This window comes from Montipora foliosa, chromosome 2 (genome assembly GCF_036669935.1).
Source record: "Montipora foliosa isolate CH-2021 chromosome 2, ASM3666993v2, whole genome shotgun sequence".
Classification (NCBI taxonomy): domain Eukaryota; kingdom Metazoa; phylum Cnidaria; class Anthozoa; order Scleractinia; family Acroporidae; genus Montipora; species Montipora foliosa.
This window is the reverse complement of record NC_090870.1, coordinates 56,314,802-56,342,301: the sequence shown is the minus strand read 5'-3', so window position 1 is coordinate 56,342,301 and position 27,500 is coordinate 56,314,802. Positions and strand designations below refer to the sequence as shown.

General features: G+C 40.8%; 5 protein-coding genes and 2 pseudogenes across 5 annotated transcripts in view; all 7 read right to left on the bottom strand.

Moving 5' to 3' along the window:
* LOC137993639 (low-density lipoprotein receptor-related protein 6-like) overlaps window positions 1–9,113 on the bottom strand; it is a 32,733-nt pseudogene extending 23,620 nt beyond the window's left edge.
* Window positions 9,114–9,378: 265 nt separating this feature from the next.
* Window positions 9,379–11,719, bottom strand: LOC137991852 (low-density lipoprotein receptor-related protein 6-like). The gene is made up of 3 exons (XM_068836889.1): window positions 11,296–11,719; window positions 10,496–10,621; window positions 9,379–9,834 (listed from the first exon to the last, which is right to left on the bottom strand). The coding sequence occupies exons 1-3, from the start codon at window positions 11,717–11,719 to the stop codon at window positions 9,428–9,430; spliced, it is 957 nt and encodes a 318-aa protein (XP_068692990.1). The 3' UTR covers window positions 9,379–9,427.
* A 107-nt stretch (window positions 11,720–11,826) lies between these two features.
* LOC137991851 (low-density lipoprotein receptor-related protein 6-like) lies at window positions 11,827–14,167 on the bottom strand. The gene is made up of 3 exons (XM_068836888.1): window positions 13,744–14,167; window positions 12,944–13,069; window positions 11,827–12,282 (listed from the first exon to the last, which is right to left on the bottom strand). Exons 1-3 carry the CDS (start codon window positions 14,165–14,167, stop codon window positions 11,876–11,878), a joined length of 957 nt encoding a protein of 318 aa, XP_068692989.1. The 3' UTR covers window positions 11,827–11,875.
* Window positions 14,168–14,274: 107 nt separating this feature from the next.
* Window positions 14,275–16,615, bottom strand: LOC137991850 (low-density lipoprotein receptor-related protein 6-like; annotated as a pseudogene).
* Window positions 16,616–16,722: 107 nt separating this feature from the next.
* On the bottom strand, window positions 16,723–19,064 carry LOC137991849 (low-density lipoprotein receptor-related protein 6-like). The gene is made up of 3 exons (XM_068836887.1): window positions 18,641–19,064; window positions 17,841–17,966; window positions 16,723–17,178 (listed from the first exon to the last, which is right to left on the bottom strand). The coding sequence occupies exons 1-3, from the start codon at window positions 19,062–19,064 to the stop codon at window positions 16,772–16,774; spliced, it is 957 nt and encodes a 318-aa protein (XP_068692988.1). The 3' UTR covers window positions 16,723–16,771.
* Window positions 19,065–19,171: 107 nt separating this feature from the next.
* On the bottom strand, window positions 19,172–21,512 carry LOC137991848 (low-density lipoprotein receptor-related protein 6-like). Its single transcript, XM_068836885.1, has 3 exons — window positions 21,089–21,512; window positions 20,289–20,414; window positions 19,172–19,627 (listed from the first exon to the last, which is right to left on the bottom strand). The coding sequence occupies exons 1-3, from the start codon at window positions 21,510–21,512 to the stop codon at window positions 19,221–19,223; spliced, it is 957 nt and encodes a 318-aa protein (XP_068692986.1). The 3' UTR covers window positions 19,172–19,220.
* Window positions 21,513–21,668: 156 nt separating this feature from the next.
* LOC137993642 (low-density lipoprotein receptor-related protein 6-like) overlaps window positions 21,669–27,500 on the bottom strand; it is a 20,117-nt gene continuing 14,285 nt past the window's right edge. The window contains exons 3-6 of the mRNA XM_068839605.1: window positions 24,099–24,501; window positions 23,515–23,942; window positions 22,738–22,863; window positions 21,669–22,075 (exon numbers count right to left, since the gene is read on the bottom strand). Of these exons, the coding sequence (XP_068695706.1) occupies window positions 21,669–22,075; window positions 22,738–22,863; window positions 23,515–23,942; window positions 24,099–24,501 (1,364 nt within the window). The remainder of the gene's footprint in view (window positions 22,076–22,737; window positions 22,864–23,514; window positions 23,943–24,098; window positions 24,502–27,500) is intronic.

Sequence of the window (27,500 nt, the reverse complement as noted above, 5' to 3'; positions counted from 1 at the left end):
TTTGGAGTATCGTTTATTAGGATCATTTCCAGGTCGGGATCATTTGCGGGCCTGTACAGATCTAAATGACATTTCAGGTAATTATCCTGGGGCACAGGGATCCCTCTCTTGCCTTATAAACTCTTGGCATGATCCGAACTGATATGACATCACTCCCATCAAAAGAATACTACTTGGGAATTTTGTTTCATTAAGGTGCTATGTCACTCGTATCCACTTTTTGAAAACAATTAACAGTTCCAGTTCTAGATCTTGTATTTCCGGTAGGGATCAGAGCTTTTCGGGATCATACCCACGGTCGAGATAAGCGTTCTTGGCAGTTGTTTTGTTTTTCGCTATGATAAGAGAGAGCTGCAAAGTTGCATTCAAAAGCGATAAATGATTTTTAATTGAAGCCAGTTTTCCATGAGCACAATAAAATAACTTGTAATTGTTACCTGTCACACATTTCTTCCCATCAGAGTCCAGCGATAAGCCCAGGGGACATGCGCACTGATATCCGTCTGGAGTCAACAGGCACAAGTGACTGCAGCCACCGTTATTCACTTTGCAGAGTGGGTTTCCTGGCAATGAAAGTAACAGTTCTTGCTCACAATAGCTAAATCTAGAAGGCTTTCGCGTCTACGAGACTATAGGAAGCGATAGGTACATCTTTGATTACAATTCTCGACACAACTCTCCTAGTAAAATAGATCTGACAGAGAAACCGTTGGTATCAAGTCTTTGCACATCATCTGACGATCAGTTCAAATGCATGATATAAATTGATAGCTCTGCCTTTAGGAAATAATGCTAAGAAAGTTCGGTTAGCTCACCGAGATTTTTTTCTTGAAAAAAAAAAACCGTAACCGCTTTGTTTATAGTGGAAGTGCACTTAGCTATCAAGCTAGTTTACAGGCACTCCACTGTTAACAAGGTAAAAGTAACAATTCAAACTTAACGGAAACATTATTAAGAACCCCAACTGGCGGGAGGCAACCAGTTGGCTATTTACAAAGCGAGGTGGAGTTGAATCCGGGACAACCGGAAACAAATCCAAGTCAGAGGTTAGAACAGGATTTGAACCCGGAGCAGCCGCATGCAAACCTAACCACTGGTAGGCTGTAACCACTGGACCACACTGTCTCCTAAAAGAGGCTCCTAGCCGTATGCACTCGTTCAAGGCCTCGTTAGAAACCAAAGATATTTCCTATACTGGTTCAACAATTTTCATGCGTTGCCGCGAGGATATGTAAAATATTATAAGTAAATCAAGAGGACACTTTTCATTTCTAACAAGATGGCACATTTTGCTATGCGTCATTTCAGGAAGAGAAGCATTAGTCTTGCCACAACAACAGGCTCTCTCGAAGAGATCATGATAGTGAAGGAGGGAAGCTGGGTCGTTTCCGCAGGATATTTGCTTTCGTTAGAGCTCGCCACTCTTCAACTAAAACTAATTATGTACAATGCATCTAATGGCAACCCGACAACAAGTTTATTCTAGTTCATTCTGTTTACCTGCAGAAGCCGGTTGTCTTGAATTGTCGAGCAATGCAACGCCAAAAACCCGGTCATATGTCAAAACACCGAGGCCACCTATATAAGCTGCAGTTGTCCAATTGAGTCTTTCGATTGAGTCAGTGTTCCAGTCACTCCAGTACAAGATGTCATCGTACACAGTGAAATCAAAGGGGTGCATGTTAAAAATGGGATGAACGGGACTTGCCACTTGGCGTCTGTTGTTTCCATTCAAGTCGCATGAATCAATAGCGTCAATCCATGCGTCGATCCAGTAGACGCGATCTTCTGTATAATCGATAAAAATGCCATTTGGCCAGTACTGGCTGGAGTTTCGAAGGTCAACGAGCACTATTCGATCTGGCCCTGCCAGGCTGGCTCTTTCGATTTTGGGGTTATGAAAACTCCAGTCGGTCCAGAACATCAACCTTAAAAAACATAAAAACCGGAAAAACCGGGCATATTGATTACATCAAATAACTAGCATTGAGTAAATTACTTATGATCAATACATCCATAACTAATGCCATCCCAACAACCAATTATTGTTAGAGTAATGGATTTTCAAACAGGCAAACACTCACCCTTTCTTTGGATAAAGTGCAATTCCACGAGGGTTGTACACTCGCGATGCAAAGAGTACCTTTCGTTGATTTCCATCTAGAGAAGCAACTTCCAGCCTGCTATTACTGTAGTCTGCCCAGTATATTAAATCACTCTCCCATTCTACCGCAAGACCATCGATAATGCCGAGATTGTCTGTAATAATGTCTTCGATTATCCCAGTGGTCAGGTTCATACGGTGAATAATTCGTTGGTTAATGTCGCTCCAGTATATCGTTTTCTCTTTAACGTGGACATCCAGAGCAACTGCGCGGCTGAGGTTTGCGGCAAAGTTAACTGTTCTGGAGGAAGTTAATTCTATTGCGTTGATCTCGGAAGTCGCACTGTAAATCAAGCAAGGTTCCGAGCAGCCAGCTTCTATTCCTGAAAAGGATATGAGTGAAAGTGTTAAAGCCGTTGCTATGGACACCTCTTTGTATTCAAATCAAATGAATACTGTAACTGGCAAAGGATATCTACATGATCAAGAAAATGCAAGATAAGACAGCAAATCCGCCATATATGGCCCCATTGCCATAAAGAAAAACTATTTGAAATATTTTATTAGTTCTGTTTCATGCTACGTGTTTACTTTAAAGACGAAATCTTATTGAGCAGTCGGTGTGAACGCAGAACGCTTGGTCATGATAACAACACACGAAATTTCCTTGGCAGCACCAGCTCCATCTAAATGAGATTGCAGATAATGATCTTGTTGCACACGGATTTGCTCTCTTACCAGGATCCAAAACGATATGATATCATTTCCATGGAAAGAAGCTACTGAGAAGTTCTTTTTCGTTAGGGTGCTATGAGACTCGTGCACACGTTTTTTCAAAGTTAACAGTTCCACTTTTAGTACTTGCATTGTTCGTAGCGATGAAAGCTTTTCGGGAGCATACCCAAGGTCAAGACAAGCGTTCTTGACTGTAGTTTTCTTTTCCATTTGATAAGTGAGAGCTGCTAACTTGCATTTAGAAATGCTACATTTTTTTTTTATCAAAGCCAGCGTTCCATGAAGACAATCAAATGACTCGTCATTGTTACCTGTAACACATTTCGTGCCAGTAGAGTCCAGCGATAAGCCATGGGGACATGAACACTGATATCCACCTGGAGTCAATAGGCAAAGGTGACTGCAACCACCGTTATTCACTTTGCAGAGTTGGTTTCCTGAGAATAAAAGTGACAGTTCTTGTTGACAATAGCTACATCTAGAAGGCTCGAGCTCTCTCCTTTAAGTCCTTGAAGATACCTCCTCATTAAGTAGGAAAGGCTAATTCTTTAATTGCGGCTCTGGATACAATACTCTTAGTCTAATCAATATGACAAAGAAAACGTCAGTATCAAGTAGTTTCAGATCATCCCAAGACAAATTAAAATGGCTAACATAAATCGAGAACTCTCCTCTTTAGAAGAAATTAAAGCTTAGAAAGTTCGGTTTGCCCAAATGGATTTCTTTGTAGAAATCGGAGACTCTTGTGCCTGTTTGTGCACTCGTTCAGGGCTTCATAAGGAACTTCCAATGTACCTCTCTATGCTTGTGTAACAGTTTCTTTCGTTGGGGGATTTCCCAAGTATTATGCGTAGATCAAGAGAATGCATTTTATTTATTATAAGAGGGTTGATTTTGCTTCTTGGACAGCGCAGGGTGTCAGCAAAGCATAATTTGGTCTTGTCATCAACATCAGCCTCTGTCATAGAGGTCATGATAGCGATGAAGGGTTTTTGGATCGTTTCGGGATATATGCTATCGAAAAGAGCTGGGATGTTTAGTACTTGCGCGCTGTATACGAGCCTTGTGATGGAAATCCATGAAACATTTTGTTTTATTTTAATCTGTTTACCTGCAGATGCCGGTTGTCTTGAATTGTCGAGCAATGCAACGCCAAAACCCGGTCATATGTCAAAACACCGAGGCCACCTATATAAGCTGCAGTTGTCCAATTGAGTCTTTCGATTGAGTCAGTGTTCCAGTCACTCCAGTACAAGATGTCATCGTACACAGTGAAATCAAAGGGGTGCATGTTAAAAATGGGATGAACGGGACTTGCCACTTGGCGTCTGTTGTTTCCATTCAAGTCGCATGAATCAATAGCGTCAATCCATGCGTCGATCCAGTAGACGCGATCTTCTGTATAATCGATAAAAATGCCATTTGGCCAGTACTGGCTGGAGTTTCGAAGGTCAACGAGCACTATTCGATCTAGCCCTGCCAGGCTGGCTCTTTCGATTTTGGGGTTATGAAAACTCCAGTCGGTCCAGAACATCAACCTTAAAAAAGATAAAAACCGGAAAAACCGGGCATATTGATTACATCAAATAACTAGCATTGAGTAAATTACTTATGATCAATACATCCATAACTAATGCCATCCCAACAACCAATTATTGTTAGAGTAATGGATTTTCAAACAGGCAAACACTCACCCTTTCTTTGGATAAAGTGCAATTCCACGAGGGTTGTACACTCGCGATGCAAAGAGTACCTTTCGTTGATTTCCATCTAGAGAAGCAACTTCCAGCCTGCTATTACTGTAGTCTGCCCAGTATATTAAATCACTCTCCCATTCTACCGCAAGACCATCGATAATGCCGAGATTGTCTGTAATAATGTCTTCGATTATCCCAGTGGTCAGGTTCATACGGTGAATAATTCGTTGGTTAATGTCGCTCCAGTATATCGTTTTCTCTTTAACGTGGACATCCAGAGCAACTGCGCGGCTGAGGTTTGCGGCAAAGTTAACTGTTCTGGAGGAAGTTAATTCTATTGCGTTGATCTCGGAAGTCGCACTGTAAATCAAGCAAGGTTCCGAGCAGCCAGCTTCTATTCCTGAAAAGGATATGAGTGAAAGTGTTAAAGCCGTTGCTATGGACACCTCTTTGTATTCAAATCAAATGAATACTGTAACTGGCAAAGGATATCTACATGATCAAGAAAATGCAAGATAAGACAGCAAATCCGCCATATATGGCCCCATTGCCATAAAGAAAAACTATTTGAAATATTTTATTAGTTCTGTTTCATGCTACGTGTTTACTTTAAAGACGACATCTTATTGAGCAGTCGGTGTGAACGCAGAACGCTTGGTCATGATAACAACACACGAAATTTCCTTGGCAGCACCAGCTCCATCTAAATGAGATTGCAGATAATGATCTTGTTGCACACGGATTTGCTCTCTTACCAGGATCCAAAACGATATGATATCATTTCCATGGAAAGAAGCTACTGAGAAGTTCTTTTTCGTTAGGGTGCTATGAGACTCGTGCACACGTTTTTTCAAAGTTAACAGTTCCACTTTTAGTACTTGCATTGTTCGTAGCGATGAAAGCTTTTCGGGAGCATACCCAAGGTCAAGACGAGCGTTCTTGACTGTAGTTTTCTTTTCCATTTGATAAGTGAGAGCTGCTGACTTGCATTTAAAAATGCTACATTTTTTTTAATCAAAGCCAGCGTTCCATGAAGACAATCAAATGACTCGTCATTGTTACCTGTAACACATTTCGTGCCAGTAGAGTCCAGCGATAAGCCATGGGGACATGAACACTGATATCCACCTGGAGTCAATAGGCAAAGGTGACTGCAACCACCGTTATTCACTTTGCAGAGTTGGTTTCCTGAGAATAAAAGTGACAGTTCTTGTTGACAATAGCTACATCTAGAAGGCTCGAGCTCTCTCCTTTAAGTCCTTGAAGATACCTCCTCATTAAGTAGGAAAGGCTAATTCTTTAATTGCGGCTCTGGATACAATACTCTTAGTCTAATCAATATGACAAAGAAAACGTCAGTATCAAGTAGTTTCAGATCATCCCAAGACAAATTAAAATGGCTAACATAAATCGAGAACTCTCCTCTTTAGAAGAAATTAAAGCTTAGAAAGTTCGGTTTGCCCAAATGGATTTCTTTGTAGAAATCGGAGACTCTTGTGCCTGTTTGTGCACTCGTTCAGGGCTTCATAAGGAACTTCCAATGTACCTCTCTATGCTTGTGTAACAGTTTCTTTCGTTGGGGGATTTCCCAAGTATTATGCGTAGATCAAGAGAATGCATTTTATTTATTATAAGAGGGTTGATTTTGCTTCTTGGACAGCGCAGGGTGTCAGCAAAGCATAATTTGGTCTTGTCATCAACATCAGCCTCTGTCATAGAGGTCATGATAGCGATGAAGGGTTTTTGGATCGTTTCGGGATATATGCTATCGAAAAGAGCTGGGATGTTTAGTACTTGCGCGCTGTATACGAGCCTTGTGATGGAAATCCATGAAACATTTTGTTTTATTTTAATCTGTTTACCTGCAGATGCCGGTTGTCTTGAATTGTCGAGCAATGCAACGCCAAAAACCCGGTCATATGTCAAAACACCGAGGCCACCTATATAAGCTGCAGTTGTCCAATTGAGTCTTTCGATTGAGTCAGTGTTCCAGTCACTCCAGTACAAGATGTCATCGTACACAGTGAAATCAAAGGGGTGCATGTTAAAAATGGGATGAACGGGACTTGCCACTTGGCGTCTGTTGTTTCCATTCAAGTCGCATGAATCAATAGCGTCAATCCATGCGTCGATCCAGTAGACGCGATCTTCTGTATAATCGATAAAAATGCCATTTGGCCAGTACTGGCTGGAGTTTCGAAGGTCAACGAGCACTATTCGATCTAGCCCTGCCAGGCTGGCTCTTTCGATTTTGGGGTTATGAAAACTCCAGTCGGTCCAGAACATCAACCTTAAAAAAGATAAAAACCGGAAAAACCGGGCATATTGATTACATCAAATAACTAGCATTGAGTAAATTACTTATGATCAATACATCCATAACTAATGCCATCTCAACAACCAATTATTGTTAGAGTAATGGATTTTCAAACAGGCAAACACTCACCCTTTCTTTGGATAAAGTGCAATTCCACGAGGGTTGTACACTCGCGATGCAAAGAGTACCTTTCGTTGATTTCCATCTAGAGAAGCAACTTCCAGCCTGCTATTACTGTAGTCTGCCCAGTATATTAAATCACTCTCCCATTCTACCGCAAGACCATCGATAATGCCGAGATTGTCTGTAATAATGTCTTCGATTATCCCAGTGGTCAGGTTCATACGGTGAATAATTCGTTGGTTAATGTCGCTCCAGTATATCGTTTTCTCTTTAACGTGGACATCCAGAGCAACTGCGCGGCTGAGGTTTGCGGCAAAGTTAACTGTTCTGGAGGAAGTTAATTCTATTGCGTTGATCTCGGAAGTCGCACTGTAAATCAAGCAAGGTTCCGAGCAGCCAGCTTCTATTCCTGAAAAGGATATGAGTGAAAGTGTTAAAGCCGTTGCTATGGACACCTCTTTGTATTCAAATCAAATGAATACTGTAACTGGCAAAGGATATCTACATGATCAAGAAAATGCAAGATAAGACAGCAAATCCGCCATATATGGCCCCATTGCCATAAAGAAAAACTATTTGAAATATTTTATTAGTTCTGTTTCATGCTACGTGTTTACTTTAAAGACGACATCTTATTGAGCAGTCGGTGTGAACGCAGAACGCTTGGTCATGATAACAACACACGAAATTTCCTTGGCAGCACCAGCTCCATCTAAATGAGATTGCAGATAATTATCTTGGCGCACACGGATTTGCTCTCTTACCAGGATCCAAAACGATATGATATCATTTCCATGGAAAGAAGCTACTGAGAAGTTCTTTTTCGTTAGGGTGCTATGAGACTCGTGCACACGTTTTTTCAAAGTTAACAGTTCCACTTTTAGTACTTGCATTGTTCGTAGCGATGAAAGCTTTTCGGGAGCATACCCAAGGTCAAGACGAGCGTTCTTGACTGTAGTTTTCTTTTCCATTTGATAAGTAAGAGCTGCTGACTTGCATTTAAAAATGCTACATTTTTTTTAATCAAAGCCAGCGTTCCATGAAGACAATCAAATGACTCGTCATTGTTACCTGTAACACATTTCGTGCCAGTAGAGTCCAGCGATAAGCCATGGGGACATGAACACTGATATCCACCTGGAGTCAATAGGCAAAGGTGACTGCAACCACCGTTATTCACTTTGCAGAGTTGGTTTCCTGAGAATAAAAGTGACAGTTCTTGTTGACAATAGCTACATCTAGAAGGCTCGAGCTCTCTCCTTTAAGTCCTTGAAGATACCTCCTCATTAAGTAGGAAAGGCTAATTCTTTAATTGCGGCTCTGGATACAATACTCTTAGTCTAATCAATATGACAAAGAAAACGTCAGTATCAAGTAGTTTCAGATCATCCCAAGACAAATTAAAATGGCTAACATAAATCGAGAACTCTCCTCTTTAGAAGAAATTAAAGCTTAGAAAGTTCGGTTTGCCCAAATGGATTTCTTTGTAGAAATCGGAGACTCTTGTGCCTGTTTGTGCACTCGTTCAGGGCTTCATAAGGAACTTCCAATGTACCTCTCTATGCTTGTGTAACAGTTTCTTTCGTTGGGGGATTTCCCAAGTATTATGCGTAGATCAAGAGAATGCATTTTATTTATTATAAGAGGGTTGATTTTGCTTCTTGGACAGCGCAGGGTGTCAGCAAAGCATAATTTGGTCTTGTCATCAACATCAGCCTCTGTCATAGAGGTCATGATAGCGATGAAGGGTTTTTGGATCGTTTCGGGATATATGCTATCGAAAAGAGCTGGGATGTTTAGTACTTGCGCGCTGTATACGAGCCTTGTGATGGAAATCCATGAAACATTTTGTTTTATTTTAATCTGTTTACCTGCAGATGCCGGTTGTCTTGAATTGTCGAGCAATGCAACGCCAAAAACCCGGTCATATGTCAAAACACCGAGGCCACCTATATAAGCTGCAGTTGTCCAATTGAGTCTTTCGATTGAGTCAGTGTTCCAGTCACTCCAGTACAAGATGTCATCGTACACAGTGAAATCAAAGGGGTGCATGTTAAAAATGGGATGAACGGGACTTGCCACTTGGCGTCTGTTGTTTCCATTCAAGTCGCATGAATCAATAGCGTCAATCCATGCGTCGATCCAGTAGACGCGATCTTCTGTATAATCGATAAAAATGCCATTTGGCCAGTACTGGCTGGAGTTTCGAAGGTCAACGAGCACTATTCGATCTAGCCCTGCCAGGCTGGCTCTTTCGATTTTGGGGTTATGAAAACTCCAGTCGGTCCAGAACATCAACCTTAAAAAAGATAAAAACCGGAAAAACCGGGCATATTGATTACATCAAATAACTAGCATTGAGTAAATTACTTATGATCAATACATCCATAACTAATGCCATCTCAACAACCAATTATTGTTAGAGTAATGGATTTTCAAACAGGCAAACACTCACCCTTTCTTTGGATAAAGTGCAATTCCACGAGGGTTGTACACTCGCGATGCAAAGAGTACCTTTCGTTGATTTCCATCTAGAGAAGCAACTTCCAGCCTGCTATTACTGTAGTCTGCCCAGTATATTAAATCACTCTCCCATTCTACCGCAAGACCATCGATAATGCCGAGATTGTCTGTAATAATGTCTTCGATTATCCCAGTGGTCAGGTTCATACGGTGAATAATTCGTTGGTTAATGTCGCTCCAGTATATCGTTTTCTCTTTAACGTGGACATCCAGAGCAACTGCGCGGCTGAGGTTTGCGGCAAAGTTAACTGTTCTGGAGGAAGTTAATTCTATTGCGTTGATCTCGGAAGTCGCACTGTAAATCAAGCAAGGTTCCGAGCAGCCAGCTTCTATTCCTGAAAAGGATATGAGTGAAAGTGTTAAAGCCGTTGCTATGGACACCTCTTTGTATTCAAATCAAATGAATACTGTAACTGGCAAAGGATATCTACATGATCAAGAAAATGCAAGATAAGACAGCAAATCCGCCATATATGGCCCCATTGCCATAAAGAAAAACTATTTGAAATATTTTATTAGTTCTGTTTCATGCTACGTGTTTACTTTAAAGACGACATCTTATTGAGCAGTCGGTGTGAACGCAGAACGCTTGGTCATGATAACAACACACGAAATTTCCTTGGCAGCACCAGCTCCATCTAAATGAGATTGCAGATAATGATCTTGTTGCACACGGATTTGCTCTCTTACCAGGATCCAAAACGATATGATATCATTTCCATGGAAAGAAGCTACTGAGAAGTTCTTTTTCGTTAGGGTGCTATGAGACTCGTGCACACGTTTTTTCAAAGTTAACAGTTCCACTTTTAGTACTTGCATTGTTCGTAGCGATGAAAGCTTTTCGGGAGCATACCCAAGGTCAAGACGAGCGTTCTTGACTGTAGTTTTCTTTTCCATTTGATAAGTAAGAGCTGCTGACTTGCATTTAAAAATGCTACATTTTTTTAATCAAAGCCAGCGTTCCATGAAGACAATCAAATGACTCGTCATTGTTACCTGTAACACATTTCGTGCCAGTAGAGTCCAGCGATAAGCCATGGGGACATGAACACTGATATCCACCTGGAGTCAATAGGCAAAGGTGACTGCAACCACCGTTATTCACTTTGCAGAGTTGGTTTCCTGAGAATAAAAGTGACAGTTCTTGTTGACAATAGCTACATCTAGAAGGCTCGAGCTCTCTCCTTTAAGTCCTTGAAGATACCTCCTCATTAAGTAGGAAAGGCTAATTCTTTAATTGCGGCTCTGGATACAATACTCTTAGTCTAATCAATATGACAAAGAAAACGTCAGTATCAAGTAGTTTCAGATCATCCCAAGACAAATTAAAATGGCTAACATAAATCGAGAACTCTCCTCTTTAGAAGAAATTAAAGCTTAGAAAGTTCGGTTTGCCCAAATGGATTTCTTTGTAGAAATCGGAGACTCTTGTGCCTGTTTGTGCACTCGTTCAGGGCTTCATAAGGAACTTCCAATGTACCTCTCTATGCTTGTGTAACAGTTTCTTTCGTTGGGGGATTTCCCAAGTATTATGCGTAGATCAAGAGAATGCATTTTATTTATTATAAGAGGGTTGATTTTGCTTCTTGGACAGCGCAGGGTGTCAGCAAAGCATAATTTGGTCTTGTCATCAACATCAGCCTCTGTCATAGAGGTCATGATAGCGATGAAGGGTTTTTGGATCGTTTCGGGATATATGCTATCGAAAAGAGCTGGGATGTTTAGTACTTGCGCGCTGTATACGAGCCTTGTGATGGAAATCCATGAAACATTTTGTTTTATTTTAATCTGTTTACCTGCAGATGCCGGTTGTCTTGAATTGTCGAGCAATGCAACGCCAAAAACCCGGTCATATGTCAAAACACCGAGGCCACCTATATAAGCTGCAGTTGTCCAATTGAGTCTTTCGATTGAGTCAGTGTTCCAGTCACTCCAGTACAAGATGTCATCGTACACAGTGAAATCAAAGGGGTGCATGTTAAAAATGGGATGAACGGGACTTGCCACTTGGCGTCTGTTGTTTCCATTCAAGTCGCATGAATCAATAGCGTCAATCCATGCGTCGATCCAGTAGACGCGATCTTCTGTATAATCGATAAAAATGCCATTTGGCCAGTACTGGCTGGAGTTTCGAAGGTCAACGAGCACTATTCGATCTAGCCCTGCCAGGCTGGCTCTTTCGATTTTGGGGTTATGAAAACTCCAGTCGGTCCAGAACATCAACCTTAAAAAAGATAAAAACCGGAAAAACCGGGCATATTGATTACATCAAATAACTAGCATTGAGTAAATTACTTATGATCAATACATCCATAACTAATGCCATCTCAACAACCAATTATTGTTAGAGTAATGGATTTTCAAACAGGCAAACACTCACCCTTTCTTTGGATAAAGTGCAATTCCACGAGGGTTGTACACTCGCGATGCAAAGAGTACCTTTCGTTGATTTCCATCTAGAGAAGCAACTTCCAGCCTGCTATTACTGTAGTCTGCCCAGTATATTAAATCACTCTCCCATTCTACCGCAAGACCATCGATAATGCCGAGATTGTCTGTAATAATGTCTTCGATTATCCCAGTGGTCAGGTTCATACGGTGAATAATTCGTTGGTTAATGTCGCTCCAGTATATCGTTTTCTCTTTAACGTGGACATCCAGAGCAACTGCGCGGCTGAGGTTTGCGGCAAAGTTAACTGTTCTGGAGGAAGTTAATTCTATTGCGTTGATCTCGGAAGTCGCACTGTAAATCAAGCAAGGTTCCGAGCAGCCAGCTTCTATTCCTAAAAAGGATATGAGTGAAAGTGTTAAAGCCGTTGCTATGGACACCTCTTTGTATTCAAATCAAATGAATACTGTAACTGGCAAAGGATATCTACATGATCAAGAAAATGCAAGATAAGACAGCAAATCCGCCATATATGGCCCCATTGCCATAAAGAAAAACTATTTGAAATATTTTATTAGTTCTGTTTCATGCTACGTGTTTACTTTAAAGACGACATCTTATTGAGCAGTCGGTGTGAACGCAGAACGCTTGGTCATGATAACAACACACGAAATTTCCTTGGCAGCACCAGCTCCATCTAAATGAGATTGCAGATAATGATCTTGGCGCACACGGATTTGCTCTCTTACCAGGATCCAAAACGATATGATATCATTTCCATGGAAAGAAGCTACTGAGAAGTTCTTTTTCGTTAGGGTGCTATGAGACTCGTGCACACGTTTTTTCAAAGTTAACAGTTCCACTTTTAGTACTTGCATTGTTCGTAGCGATGAAAGCTTTTCGGGAGCATACCCAAGGTCAAGACGAGCGTTCTTGACTGTAGTTTTCTTTTCCATTTGATAAGTAAGAGCTGCTGACTTGCATTTAAAAATGCTACATTTTTTTAATCAAAGCCAGCGTTCCATGAAGACAATCAAATGACTCGTCATTGTTACCTGTAACACATTTCGTGCCAGTAGAGTCCAGCGATAAGCCATGGGGACATGAACACTGATATCCACCTGGAGTCAATAGGCAAAGGTGACTGCAACCACCGTTATTCACTTTGCAGAGTTGGTTTCCTGAGAATAAAAGTGACAGTTCTTGTTGACAATAGCTACATCTAGAAGGCTCGAGCTCTCTCCTTTAAGTCCTTGAAGATACCTCCTCATTAAGTAGGAAAGGCTAATTCTTTAATTGCGGCTCTGGATACAATACTCTTAGTCTAATCAATATGACAAAGAAAACGTCAGTATCAAGTAGTTTCAGATCATCCCAAGACAAATTAAAATGGCTAACATAAATCGAGAACTCTCCTCTTTAGAAGAAATTAAAGCTTAGAAAGTTCGGTTTGCCCAAATGGATTTCTTTGTAGAAATCGGAGACTCTTGTGCCTGTTTGTGCACTCGTTCAGGGCTTCATAAGGAACTTCCAATGTACCTCTCTATGCTTGTGTAACAGTTTCTTTCGTTGGGGGATTTCCCAAGTATTATGCGTAGATCAAGAGAATGCATTTTATTTATTATAAGAGGGTTGATTTTGCTTCTTGGACAGCGCAGGGTGTCAGCAAAGCATAATTTGGTCTTGTCATCAACATCAGCCTCTGTCATAGAGGTCATGATAGCGATGAAGGGTTTTTGGATCGTTTCGGGATATATGCTATCGAAAAGAGCTGGGATGTTTAGTACTTGCGCGCTGTATACGAGCCTTGTGATGGAAATCCATGAAACATTTTGTTTTATTTTAATCTGTTTACCTGCAGATGCCGGTTGTCTTGAATTGTCGAGCAATGCAACGCCAAAAACCCGGTCATATGTCAAAACACCGAGGCCACCTATATAAGCTGCAGTTGTCCAATTGAGTCTTTCGATTGAGTCAGTGTTCCAGTCACTCCAGTACAAGATGTCATCGTACACAGTGAAATCAAAGGGGTGCATGTTAAAAATGGGATGAACGGGACTTGCCACTTGGCGTCTGTTGTTTCCATTCAAGTCGCATGAATCAATAGCGTCAATCCATGCGTCGATCCAGTAGACGCGATCTTCTGTATAATCGATAAAAATGCCATTTGGCCAGTACTGGCTGGAGTTTCGAAGGTCAACGAGCACTATTCGATCTAGCCCTGCCAGGCTGGCTCTTTCGATTTTGGGGTTATGAAAACTCCAGTCGGTCCAGAACATCAACCTTAAAAAAGATAAAAACCGGAAAAACCGGGCATATTGATTACATCAAATAACTAGCATTGAGTAAATTACTTATGATCAATACATCCATAACTAATGCCATCTCAACAACCAATTATTGTTAGAGTAATGGATTTTCAAACAGGCAAACACTCACCCTTTCTTTGGATAAAGTGCAATTCCACGAGGGTTGTACACTCGCGATGCAAAGAGTACCTTTCGTTGATTTCCATCTAGAGAAGCAACTTCCAGCCTGCTATTACTGTAGTCTGCCCAGTATATTAAATCACTCTCCCATTCTACCGCAAGACCATCGATAATGCCGAGATTGTCTGTAATAATGTCTTCGATTATCCCAGTGGTCAGGTTCATACGGTGAATAATTCGTTGGTTAATGTCGCTCCAGTATATCGTTTTCTCTTTAACGTGGACATCCAGAGCAACTGCGCGGCTGAGGTTTGCGGCAAAGTTAACTGTTCTGGAGGAAGTTAATTCTATTGCGTTGATCTCGGAAGTCGCACTGTAAATCAAGCAAGGTTCCGAGCAGCCAGCTTCTATTCCTGAAAAGGATATGAGTGAAAGTGTTAAAGCCGTTGCTATGGACACCTCTTTGTATTCAAATCAAATGAATACTGTAACTGGCAAAGGATATCTACATGATCAAGAAAATGCAAGATAAGACAGCAAATCCGCCATATATGGCCCCATTGCCATAAAGAAAAACTATTTGAAATATTTTATTAGTTCTGTTTCATGCTACGTGTTTACTTTAAAGACGACATCTTATTGAGCAGTCGGTGTGAACGCAGAACGCTTGGTCATGATAACAACACACGAAATTTCCTTGGCAGCACCAGCTCCATCTAAATGAGATTGCAGATAATGATCTTGGCGCACACGGATTTGCTCTCTTACCAAGATCCAAAACGATATGATATCATTTCCATGGAAAGAAGCTACTGAGAAGTTCTTTTTCGTTAGGGTGCTATGAGACTCGTGCACACGTTTTTTCAAAGTTAACAGTTCCACTTTTAGTACTTGCATTGTTCGTAGCGATGAAAGCCTTTCGGGAGCATACCCAAGGTCAAGACGAGCGTTCTTGACTGTAGTTTTCTTTTCCATTTGATAAGTAAGAGCTGCTGACTTGCATTTAAAAATGCTACATTTTTTTTAATCAAAGCCAGCGTTCCATGAAGACAATCAAATGACTCGTCATTGTTACCTGTAACACATTTCGTGCCAGTAGAGTCCAGCGATAAGCCATGGGGACATGAACACTGATATCCACCTGGAGTCAATAGGCAAAGGTGACTGCAACCACCGTTATTCACTTTGCAGAGTTGGTTTCCTGAGAATAAAAGTGACAGTTCTTGTTGACAATAGCTACATCTAGAAGGCTCGAGCTCTCTCCTTTAAGTCCTTGAAGATACCTCCTCATTAAGTAGGAAAGGCTAATTCTTTAATTGCGGCTCTGGATACAATACTCTTAGTCTAATCAATATGACAAAGAAAACGTCAGTATCAAGTAGTTTCAGATCATCCCAAGACAAATTAAAATGGCTAACATAAATCGAGAACTCTCCTCTTTAGAAGAAATTAAAGCTTAGAAAGTTCGGTTTGCCCAAATGGATTTCTTTGTAGAAATCGGAGACTCTTGTGCCTGTTTGTGCACTCGTTCAGGGCTTCATAAGGAACTTCCAATGTACCTCTCTATGCTTGTGTAACAGTTTCTTTCGTTGGGGGATTTCCCAAGTATTATGCGTAGATCAAGAGAATGCATTTTATTTATTATAAGAGGGTTGATTTTGCTTCTTGGACAGCGCAGGGTGTCAGCAAAGCATAATTTGGTCTTGTCATCAACATCAGCCTCTGTCATAGAGGTCATGATAGCGATGAAGGGTTTTTGGATCGTTTCGGGATATATGCTATCGAAAAGAGCTGGGATGTTTAGTACTTGCGCGCTGTATACGAGCCTTGTGATGGAAATCCATGAAACATTTTGTTTTATTTTAATCTGTTTACCTGCAGATGCCGGTTGTCTTGAATTGTCGAGCAATGCAACGCCAAAACCCGGTCATATGTCAAAACACCGAGGCCACCTATATAAGCTGCAGTTGTCCAATTGAGTCTTTCGATTGAGTCAGTGTTCCAGTCACTCCAGTACAAGATGTCATCGTACACAGTGAAATCAAAGGGGTGCATGTTAAAAATGGGATGAACGGGACTTGCCACTTGGCGTCTGTTGTTTCCATTCAAGTCGCATGAATCAATAGCGTCAATCCATGCGTCGATCCAGTAGACGCGATCTTCTGTATAATCGATAAAAATGCCATTTGGCCAGTACTGGCTGGAGTTTCGAAGGTCAACGAGCACTATTCGATCTAGCCCTGCCAGGCTGGCTCTTTCGATTTTGGGGTTATGAAAACTCCAGTCGGTCCAGAACATCAACCTTAAAAAAGATAAAAACCGGAAAAACCGGGCATATTGATTACATCAAATAACTAGCATTGAGTAAATTACTTATGATCAATACATCCATAACTAATGCCATCTCAACAACCAATTATTGTTAGAGTAATGGATTTTCAAACAGGCAAACACTCACCCTTTCTTTGGATAAAGTGCAATTCCACGAGGGTTGTACACTCGCGATGCAAAGAGTACCTTTCGTTGATTTCCATCTAGAGAAGCAACTTCCAGCCTGCTATTACTGTAGTCTGCCCAGTATATTAAATCACTCTCCCATTCTACCGCAAGACCATCGATAATGCCGAGATTGTCTGTAATAATGTCTTCGATTATCCCAGTGGTCAGGTTCATACGGTGAATAATTCGTTGGTTAATGTCGCTCCAGTATATCGTTTTCTCTTTAACGTGGACATCCAGAGCAACTGCGCGGCTGAGGTTTGCGGCAAAGTTAACTGTTCTGGAGGAAGTTAATTCTATTGCGTTGATCTCGGAAGTCGCACTGTAAATCAAGCAAGGTTCCGAGCAGCCAGCTTCTATTCCTGAAAAGGATATGAGTGAAAGTGTTAAAGCCGTTGCTATGGACACCTCTTTGTATTCAAATCAAATGAATACTGTAACTGGCAAAGGATATCTACATGATCAAGAAAATGCAAGATAAGACAGCAAATCCGCCATATATGGCCCCATTGCCATAAAGAAAAACTATTTGAAATATTTTATTAGTTCTGTTTCATGCTACGTGTTTACTTTAAAGACGACATCTTATTGAGCAGTCGGTGTGAACGCAGAACGCTTGGTCATGATAACAACACACGAAATTTCCTTGGCAGCACCAGCTCCATCTAAATGAGATTGCAGATAATGATCTTGGCGCACACGGATTTGCTCTCTTACCAGGATCCAAAACGATATGATATCATTTCCATGGAAAGAAGCTACTGAGAAGTTCTTTTTCGTTAGGGTGCTATGAGACTCGTGCACACGTTTTTTCAAAGTTAACAGTTCCACTTTTAGTACTTGCATTGTTCGTAGCGATGAAAGCCTTTCGGGAGCATACCCAAGGTCAAGACGAGCGTTCTTGACTGTAGTTTTCTTTTCCATTTGATAAGTAAGAGCTGCTGACTTGCATTTAAAAATGCTACATTTTTTTTAATCAAAGCCAGCGTTCCATGAAGACAATCAAATGACTCGTCATTGTTACCTGTAACACATTTCGTGCCAGTAGAGTCCAGCGATAAGCCATGGGGACATGAACACTGATATCCACCTGGAGTCAATAGGCAAAGGTGACTGCAACCACCGTTATTCACTTTGCAGAGTTGGTTTCCTGAGAATAAAAGTGACAGTTCTTGTTGACAATAGCTACATCTAGAAGGCTCGAGCTCTCTCCTTTAAGTCCTTGAAGATACCTCCTCATTAAGTAGGAAAGGCTAATTCTTTAATTGCGGCTCTGGATACAATACTCTTAGTCTAATCAATATGACAAAGAAAACGTCAGTATCAAGTAGTTTCAGATCATCCCAAGACAAATTAAAATGGCTAACATAAATCGAGAACTCTCCTCTTTAGAAGAAATTAAAGCTTAGAAAGTTCGGTTTGCCCAAATGGATTTCTTTGTAGAAATCGGAGACTCTTGTGCCTGTTTGTGCACTCGTTCAGGGCTTCATAAGGAACTTCCAATGTACCTCTCTATGCTTGTGTAACAGTTTCTTTCGTTGGGGGATTTCCCAAGTATTATGCGTAGATCAAGAGAATGCATTTTATTTATTATAAGAGGGTTGATTTTGCTTCTTGGACAGCGCAGGGTGTCAGCAAAGCATAATTTGGTCTTGTCATCAACATCAGCCTCTGTCATAGAGGTCATGATAGCGATGAAGGGTTTTTGGATCGTTTCGGGATATATGCTATCGAAAAGAGCTGGGATGTTTAGTACTTGCGCGCTGTATACGAGCCTTGTGATGGAAATCCATGAAACATTTTGTTTTATTTTAATCTGTTTACCTGCAGATGCCGGTTGTCTTGAATTGTCGAGCAATGCAACGCCAAAAACCCGGTCATATGTCAAAACACCGAGGCCACCTATATAAGCTGCAGTTGTCCAATTGAGTCTTTCGATTGAGTCAGTGTTCCAGTCACTCCAGTACAAGATGTCATCGTACACAGTGAAATCAAAGGGGTGCATGTTAAAAATGGGATGAACGGGACTTGCCACTTGGCGTCTGTTGTTTCCATTCAAGTCGCATGAATCAATAGCGTCAATCCACGCGTCGATCCAGTAGACGCGATCTTCTGTATAATCGATAAAAATGCCATTTGGCCAGTACTGGCTGGAGTTTCGAAGGTCAACGAGCACTATTCGATCTAGCCCTGCCAGGCTGGCTCTTTCGATTTTGGGGTTATGAAAACTCCAGTCGGTCCAGAACATCAACCTTAAAAAAGATAAAAACCGGAAAAACCGGGCATATTGATTACATCAAATAACTAGCATTGAGTAAATTACTTATGATCAATACATCCATAACTAATGCCATCTCAACAACCAATTATTGTTAGAGTAATGGATTTTCAAACAGGCAAACACTCACCCTTTCTTTGGATAAAGTGCAATTCCACGAGGGTTGTACACTCGCGATGCAAAGAGTACCTTTCGTTGATTTCCATCTAGAGAAGCAACTTCCAGCCTGCTATTACTGTAGTCTGCCCAGTATATTAAATCACTCTCCCATTCTACCGCAAGACCATCGATAATGCCGAGATTGTCTGTAATAATGTCTTCGATTATCCCAGTGGTCAGGTTCATACGGTGAATAATTCGTTGGTTAATGTCGCTCCAGTATATCGTTTTCTCTTTAACGTGGACATCCAGAGCAACTGCGCGGCTGAGGTTTGCGGCAAAGTTAACTGTTCTGGAGGAAGTTAATTCTATTGCGTTGATCTCGGAAGTCGCACTGTAAATCAAGCAAGGTTCCGAGCAGCCAGCTTCTATTCCTGAAAAGGATATGAGTGAAAGTGTTAAAGCCGTTGCTATGGACACCTCTTTGTATTCAAATCAAATGAATACTGTAACTGGCAAAGGATATCTACATGATCAAGAAAATGCAAGATAAGACAGCAAATCCGCCATATATGGCCCCATTGCCATAAAGAAAAACTATTTGAAATATTTTATTAGTTCTGTTTCATGCTACGTGTTTACTTTAAAGACGACATCTTATTGAGCAGTCGGTGTGAACGCAGAACGCTTGGTCATGATAACAACACACGAAATTTCCTTGGCAGCACCAGCTCCATCTAAATGAGATTGCAGATAATGATCTTGGCGCACACGGATTTGCTCTCTTACCAGGATCCAAAACGATATGATATCATTTCCATGGAAAGAAGCTACTGAGAAGTTCTTTTTCGTTAGGGTGCTATGAGACTCGTGCACACGTTTTTTCAAAGTTAACAGTTCCACTTTTAGTACTTGCATTGTTCGTAGCGATGAAAGCCTTTCGGGAGCATACCCAAGGTCAAGACGAGCGTTCTTGACTGTAGTTTTCTTTTCCATTTGATAAGTAAGAGCTGCTGACTTGCATTTAAAAATGCTACATTTTTTTAATCAAAGCCAGCGTTCCATGAAGACAATCAAATGACTCGTCATTGTTACCTGTAACACATTTCGTGCCAGTAGAGTCCAGCGATAAGCCATGGGGACATGAACACTGATATCCACCTGGAGTCAATAGGCAAAGGTGACTGCAACCACCGTTATTCACTTTGCAGAGTTGGTTTCCTGAGAATAAAAGTGACAGTTCTTGTTGACAATAGCTACATCTAGAAGGCTCGAGCTCTCTCCTTTAAGTCCTTGAAGATACCTCCTCATTAAGTAGGAAAGGCTAATTCTTTAATTGCGGCTCTGGATACAATACTCTTAGTCTAATCAATATGACAAAGAAAACGTCAGTATCAAGTAGTTTCAGATCATCCCAAGACAAATTAAAATGGCTAACATAAATCGAGAACTCTCCTCTTTAGAAGAAATTAAAGCTTAGAAAAATCGGTTTGCCCAAATGGATTTCTTTGTAGAAATCGGAGACTCTTGTGCCTGTTTGTGCACTCGTTCAGGGCTTCATAAGGAACTTCCAATGTACCTCTCTATGCTTGTGTAACAGTTTCTTTCGTTGGGGGATTTCCCAAGTATTATGCGTAGATCAAGAGAATGCATTTTATTTATTATAAGAGGGTTGATTTTGCTTCTTGGACAGCGCAGGGTGTCAGCAAAGCATAATTTGGTCTTGTCATCAACATCAGCCTCTGTCATAGAGGTCATGATAGCGATGAAGGGTTTTTGGATCGTTTCGGGATATATGCTATCGAAAAGAGCTGGGATGTTTAGTACTTGCGCGCTGTATACGAGCCTTGTGATGGAAATCCATGAAACATTTTGTTTTATTTTAATCTGTTTACCTGCAGATGCCGGTTGTCTTGAATTGTCGAGCAATGCAACGCCAAAAACCCGGTCATATGTCAAAACACCGAGGCCGCCTATATAAGCTGCAGTTGTCCAATTGAGTCTTTCGATTGAGTCAGTGTTCCAGTCACTCCAGTACAAGATGTCATCGTACACAGTGAAATCAAAGGGGTGCATGTTAAAAATGGGATGAACGGGACTTGCCACTTGGCGTCTGTTGTTTCCATTCAAGTCGCATGAATCAATAGCGTCAATCCATGCGTCGATCCAGTAGACGCGATCTTCTGTATAATCGATAAAAATGCCATTTGGCCAGTACTGGCTGGAGTTTCGAAGGTCAACGAGCACTATTCGATCTAGCCCTGCCAGGCTGGCTCTTTCGATTTTGGGGTTATGAAAACTCCAGTCGGTCCAGAACATCAACCTTAAAAAAAATAAAAACCGGAAAAACCGGGCATATTGATTACATCAAATAACTAGCATTGAGTAAATTACTTATGATCAATACATCCATAACTAATGCCATCCCAACAACCAATTATTGTTAGAGTAATGGATTTTCAAACAGGCAAACACTCACCCTTTCTTTGGATAAAGTGCAATTCCACGAGGGTTGTACACTCGCGATGCAAAGAGTACCTTTCGTTGATTTCCATCTAGAGAAGCAACTTCCAGCCTGCTATTACTGTAGTCTGCCCAGTATATTAAATCACTCTCCCATTCTACCGCAAGACCATCGATAATGCCGAGATTGTCTGTAATAATGTCTTCGATTATCCCAGTGGTCAGGTTCATACGGTGAATAATTCGTTGGTTAATGTCGCTCCAGTATATCGTTTTCTCTTTAACGTGGACATCCAGAGCAACTGCGCGGCTGAGGTTTGCGGCAAAGTTAACTGTTCTGGAGGAAGTTAATTCTATTGCGTTGATCTCGGAAGTCGCACTGTAAATCAAGCAAGGTTCCGAGCAGCCAGCTTCTATTCCTGAAAAGGATATGAGTGAAAGTGTTAAAGCCGTTGCTATGGACACCTCTTTGTATTCAAATCAAATGAATACTGTAACTGGCAAAGGATATCTACATGATCAAGAAAATGCAAGATAAGACAGCAAATCCGCCATATATGGCCCCATTGCCATAAAGAAAAACTATTTGAAATATTTTATTAGTTCTGTTTCATGCTACGTGTTTACTTTAAAGACGACATCTTATTGAGCAGTCGGTGTGAACGCAGAACGCTTGGTCATGATAACAACACACGAAATTTCCTTGGCAGCACCAGCTCCATCTCAATGAGATTGCAGATAATTATCTTGGCGCACACGGATTTGCTCTCTTACCAGGATCCAAAACGATATGATATCATTTCCATGGAAAGAAGCTACTGAGAAGTTCTTTTTCGTTAGGGTGCTATGAGACTCGTGCACACGTTTTTTCAAAGTTAACAGTTCCACTTTTAGTACTTGCATTGTTCGTAGCGATGAAAGCTTTTCGGGAGCATACCCAAGGTCAAGACGAGTCTTCTTGACTGTAGTTTTCTTTTCCATTTGATAAGTAAGAGCTGCTGACTTGCATTTAAAAATGCTACACTTTTTTTAATCAAAGCCAGCGTTCCATGAAGACAATCAAATGACTCGTCATTGTTACCTGTAACACATTTCGTGCCAGTAGAGTCCAGCGATAAGCCATGGGGACATGAACACTGATATCCACCTGGAGTCAATAGGCAAAGGTGACTGCAACCACCGTTATTCACTTTGCAGAGTTGGTTTCCTGAGAATAAAAGTGACAGTTCTTGTTGACAATAGCTACATCTAGAAGGCTCGAGCTCTCTCCTTTAAGTCCTTGAAGATACCTCCTCATTAAGTAGGAAAGGCTAATTCTTTAATTGCGGCTCTGGATACAATACTCTTAGTCTAAACAATATGACAAAGAGACCGTCATTATCAAGTAGTTTCATATTATCCCAAGACAAATTAAAATGGCTAACATAAATCGATAACTCTCCTCTTTAGGAGAAAAAAAAGCTTAGAAAGTTCGCTTAGCCCAAACGGGTTTCTTTGTAGAAATCGGAGACTCTTGTGCCTGCTTGTGCACTCGTTCAGGGCTTTATAAGGAAATTCCAATGTTAGTTTTTATGCTTGTGTAACAGTTTTGTTGCGTTGAGCGATTTGCCAAGCCTTGTCATTACTTAGTATTATCAGTTAATTGAGAAGATGTTTTCATTTTTTTATAAGGGTTATTTTTCTACTTGGTGTTGAGGGTTTCAGTTTAGCTTTGGTCTTGCCATCAACATCCGCCTATGTCCTAGAGATCTTGATAGTGAAGAAGCATGGTTGGATCGTTTCAGGTTGTTGGTTATAGTTTGAGTTTGTCTGTTAAATACTCGTCTTATACGAAGTTTGTTTTATTTTACCGTGGTACCTGCGGAGGTCGGTTGTCTTGAGTGGTCAAGTAATGCAACGCCAAAAACCCGATCAGATGTCAAAATACCGAAACCACCTATGTAAGCGGCAGTTTTCCAATCGAGTCTTTCGATTGAGTCAGTGTTCCAATCACTCCAGTACAAGATGTCATCGTACACAGTGAAATCAAAGGGGTGCATGTTAAAAGTGGGATGAATGCTACTCGTCACTTGGCGTCTGTTCTTTCCATTCAAGTCGCATGAATCAATAGTGTCATTCCATGCGTCGATCCAGTAGACGCGATCTTCTGCATAATCGATAAAAATGCCATTTGGCCAGTACTGGCTGGAGTTTCGAAGGTCAACGAGCACTATTCGATCTAGCCCTGCCAGGCTGGCTCTTTCGATTTTGGGGCTATGAAAACTCCAGTCGGTCCAGAACATCAACCTTAAAAAAGATAAAAACCGGAAAAACTTGGCACCTTGATTAGATCCAATAACTAGCATTGAGTAAATCACTTATGATCAATACATCCATCACTAATGACATCCCAACAATTAATCATCGTTAGAGTAATGGATTTTGAAAGAGGTAAACACTCACCCTTTCTTTGGATAAAGTGCAATTCCACGAGGGTTGTACACTTGCGATGCAAAGAGTATCTTACGGTGTTTTCCATCTAGAGTAGCAACTTCCACTCTGCTGTTACTGTAGTCTGCCCAGTATATTAAATCACTCTCCCATTCTACCGCAAGACCATCGATAATGCCGAGATTGTCTGTAATAATGTTCTCGATTATCCCAGTGGTCAGGTTCATACGTTGAATAATCCTTCGGTTAATATCGCTCCAGTAAATGGTTCTCTCTCTAACGTGGACATCCAGAGCTACTGCGCGGCTGAGGTCTGATGTTAAGTTAACTGGTCTGGAGGAATTCAACTCTATTGCGTTGATCTCGGAAGTCGCACTGTAAATCAAGCAAGGTTCCGAGCAGCCGGCTTTTATTCCTAAAAAAGATATGAAGGTGTTGAAGTCGTTGCTATGGACAGCTCTTTGTGTTCAAATGAAATGTATAGTGTATGAAAGGGATATGTGCATGCCGGGTCTGGAGAATGCGAGGTAACAGAGCGAATCTCTCATTTTTGTCTCTGTTGGGGTGGAAACTGTTTTGAATAATTAAAGTTTACTCTTTTGCGTTGGTGTCGGAAGTGTTACTGTAAATCAAGAAACGTTTGGAGATGCCGGCCTTAAAGATTGTGAATATTCTATCCCCTTTGAAACTACACGTCAAAGGGTTTAAAAGTTGGTTCATTATTTAAGAGGAATTTGTAATAATAAATTACGAATTTATATTGCGCAGTTTCGATGGCGAGATGATCAACTGCGCATTACAACAATACATGGAATAAAATAACAAATAATAAATACTAATTACATCATGTGTTGTATAAAATATTTAAAAGCCAAGCTAACTAAGAATAAAAAGCCTTAATAAAAAGATGCGTCTTTAAAAGTTTTTTAAAAGTGTCAACAGATTTGGCCATTCTAATATCTGAAGGTAAATCGTTCCAAAGTTTTGGCGCCGAAGCAACGAAAGCACGGTCGCCCAGGGTTGTTAAAGTTTTAAAATTCGGATGAGATAGCAGTATTCCGTCCTTAGATCGCAGTCCATATCTTGAGGTTAAAGGCTTAATTTTGACGAGATCGTTGATATAGGACGGTGCTAATTTGCGAATGGCTTTGAAAGTTAAAAGTAAAACCTTAAAATTAATACGAAATAAAACAGGAAGCCAATGCAGCTGATGGAGCACTGGAGTAATATGACAAAACGTGCCCTGCATATCAACAAGTCGGGCGGCTGCATTTTGAACTCTCTGCAATTTGTGTGGTAGATATTCTTTTACACAACTTCATTGACTTTACATTGAGGAAAAACGATTTAAGATAACTGATTTATCTGGCATTTTGTATGCTCACGGGGATGGAAGTGGATGTTTAATTGTCACGGTGAAAGACATAGACGTTATCGAGTACCGTACTACGGTGGCGGCGGGTTGATAATCGACTTTGGGACTGTGGTGGAAATGTATTTTATGTTGAACATAAGTGGTCTTGTATTCTGTAGTCTAGGAAAAACTGGAGTTTACCCTTTTCGTAAGAACCGGATGCTACTACATTACATTCAACTTAAGGCTGCTTTTGAACTCGTTACTAGCTTTCTGTCCTTGTTAAGTTTACAAACTAATTAAAATTAACTATCGAAGGTGTTATTTCTTCAGTGTGGGCGAAAACCAGCGATGCGGCCGTAAATAGCGAAGGGGAAAATTGAAGAACTTTTTTCTAACAGCAACAAATCCAGTCGGCGATCGAGAATGTTAGTGATACAGTGACGAATTAATTTTTTTCCTATTGCAACTGAGAAGAACTCAAATTAATTTGCATTGCCGTTTTCAAAGAACTATTATCAATGCAAAGCAGTCTGTGACGTCGACCTGCATTGCTCGTTCTTGGATCAAAGTATGACCACTTTTCCCGTCGTTCAAAACCAATTTCAATCAAAAGGTTTTAAAAACAACACGATGCATTTGGGACGATTTGCGAGAATAAGTAAAATGGAAAAGTGTGTTGAGATGTTAGGCACCTTAACAACAAGGATCTCAACGCAGAATTCTTGAAACGCCTAATTAGGGTGTTACTTTAACTACAACATAATCGAGATCCTGACGAATGTACATTCCAACACTTCTTGCAGACAGAGGTGTTGGCGGGAACATCTACAGCAACCTAGCCACGTTAAAGTTGATATCATTTGAATGTGTTATCCTAATTTCAGATAATGCGATCAGAGATCTAATTCGCTTAAAGTGAGTTTGAAAGCTCACAAGGATACGTTAAATAAAAAAAGGAAAAAAAATAAAAACACATTTCATTGACCACTCCCTTTAGCGGCTTTTCAGGGCCAATGAAACACAATAAAAGAAATACTAAGTGTTAAGAATCCCAACTACATCCGACTGGCCGGAGGCAAACCAGTTGGCTATTCACAAGTGCATCAGCTGAGAAAAAGGAAAGTTTGGCCTGGATTATATTCAACGAATGGCAAGAACCAGTCGTGAACTCGGGATTTCTAGATGGCAAAGCAAGTGCCCCAACCACAGGGCGGCACTGCCGGGTTAGAACAGAGCGAATACGGACGGAACGGGAGTTTTTTAATGAAAGAAATTCTTTTCACCACGATGCAAAACCTGAGGATTTAGAGCTTGTCATCGATTGTCAAATTTCTTTCATCTAATCATATAAAGGACCTTTGGCGGGTTCTTTGTGCTGTCTACATCGGTCGCGGTCGGTATTCCACAAATATCGTCCATCCTTGCTCAACGCCGAGCCAGATTTGCAGGCCACTGCTATCGATCCAAAGACCAAATAATCTCTGACGTCATTTGCATGAGGTTCCCACGCACATCTAGAGGAAGAAGACCTTTCAACTACATTGACTGTATAGCAAGGGACATCAATCAAGATATAAATGATCTCCCAAATTTGATGGCTGATAGAGTCTCTTGGAAAAGAATTGTTAACTCATTCTCGGATGCGTCCGTATGATGTATGTGTGACATCGGTCGTACGCCCCCTAATGGACAGATTATGCACTGTTTTTAAGCACTCTTACCAAATAAAATCGAAGCAAAATCACACTTTTCTTTGTAGTGGAATAATAAATCTGTTATTCGATGCTTTAACATGTAATTAGTGCGGACATTTTGCTCGTTGCTCTGCGTCGATTTCCCTAACATTAAAGTGGTACTATGATAAAAAAACCACTTCCTTTCTTTCTTCAGATTTTTAAAGTGTGTTTGTTTGTTTTGTTTGTTTCGCGCGTTAGCCCTTCGTCAAAGCTAAACCCTTTTCTGCCTTTTACATGTAGGACTACCTTTTATAATGAAAAAAACAGTGATATTCTTTAATGGTTCCAATATAACTTGTTTAATACAAGATTTATAAATAT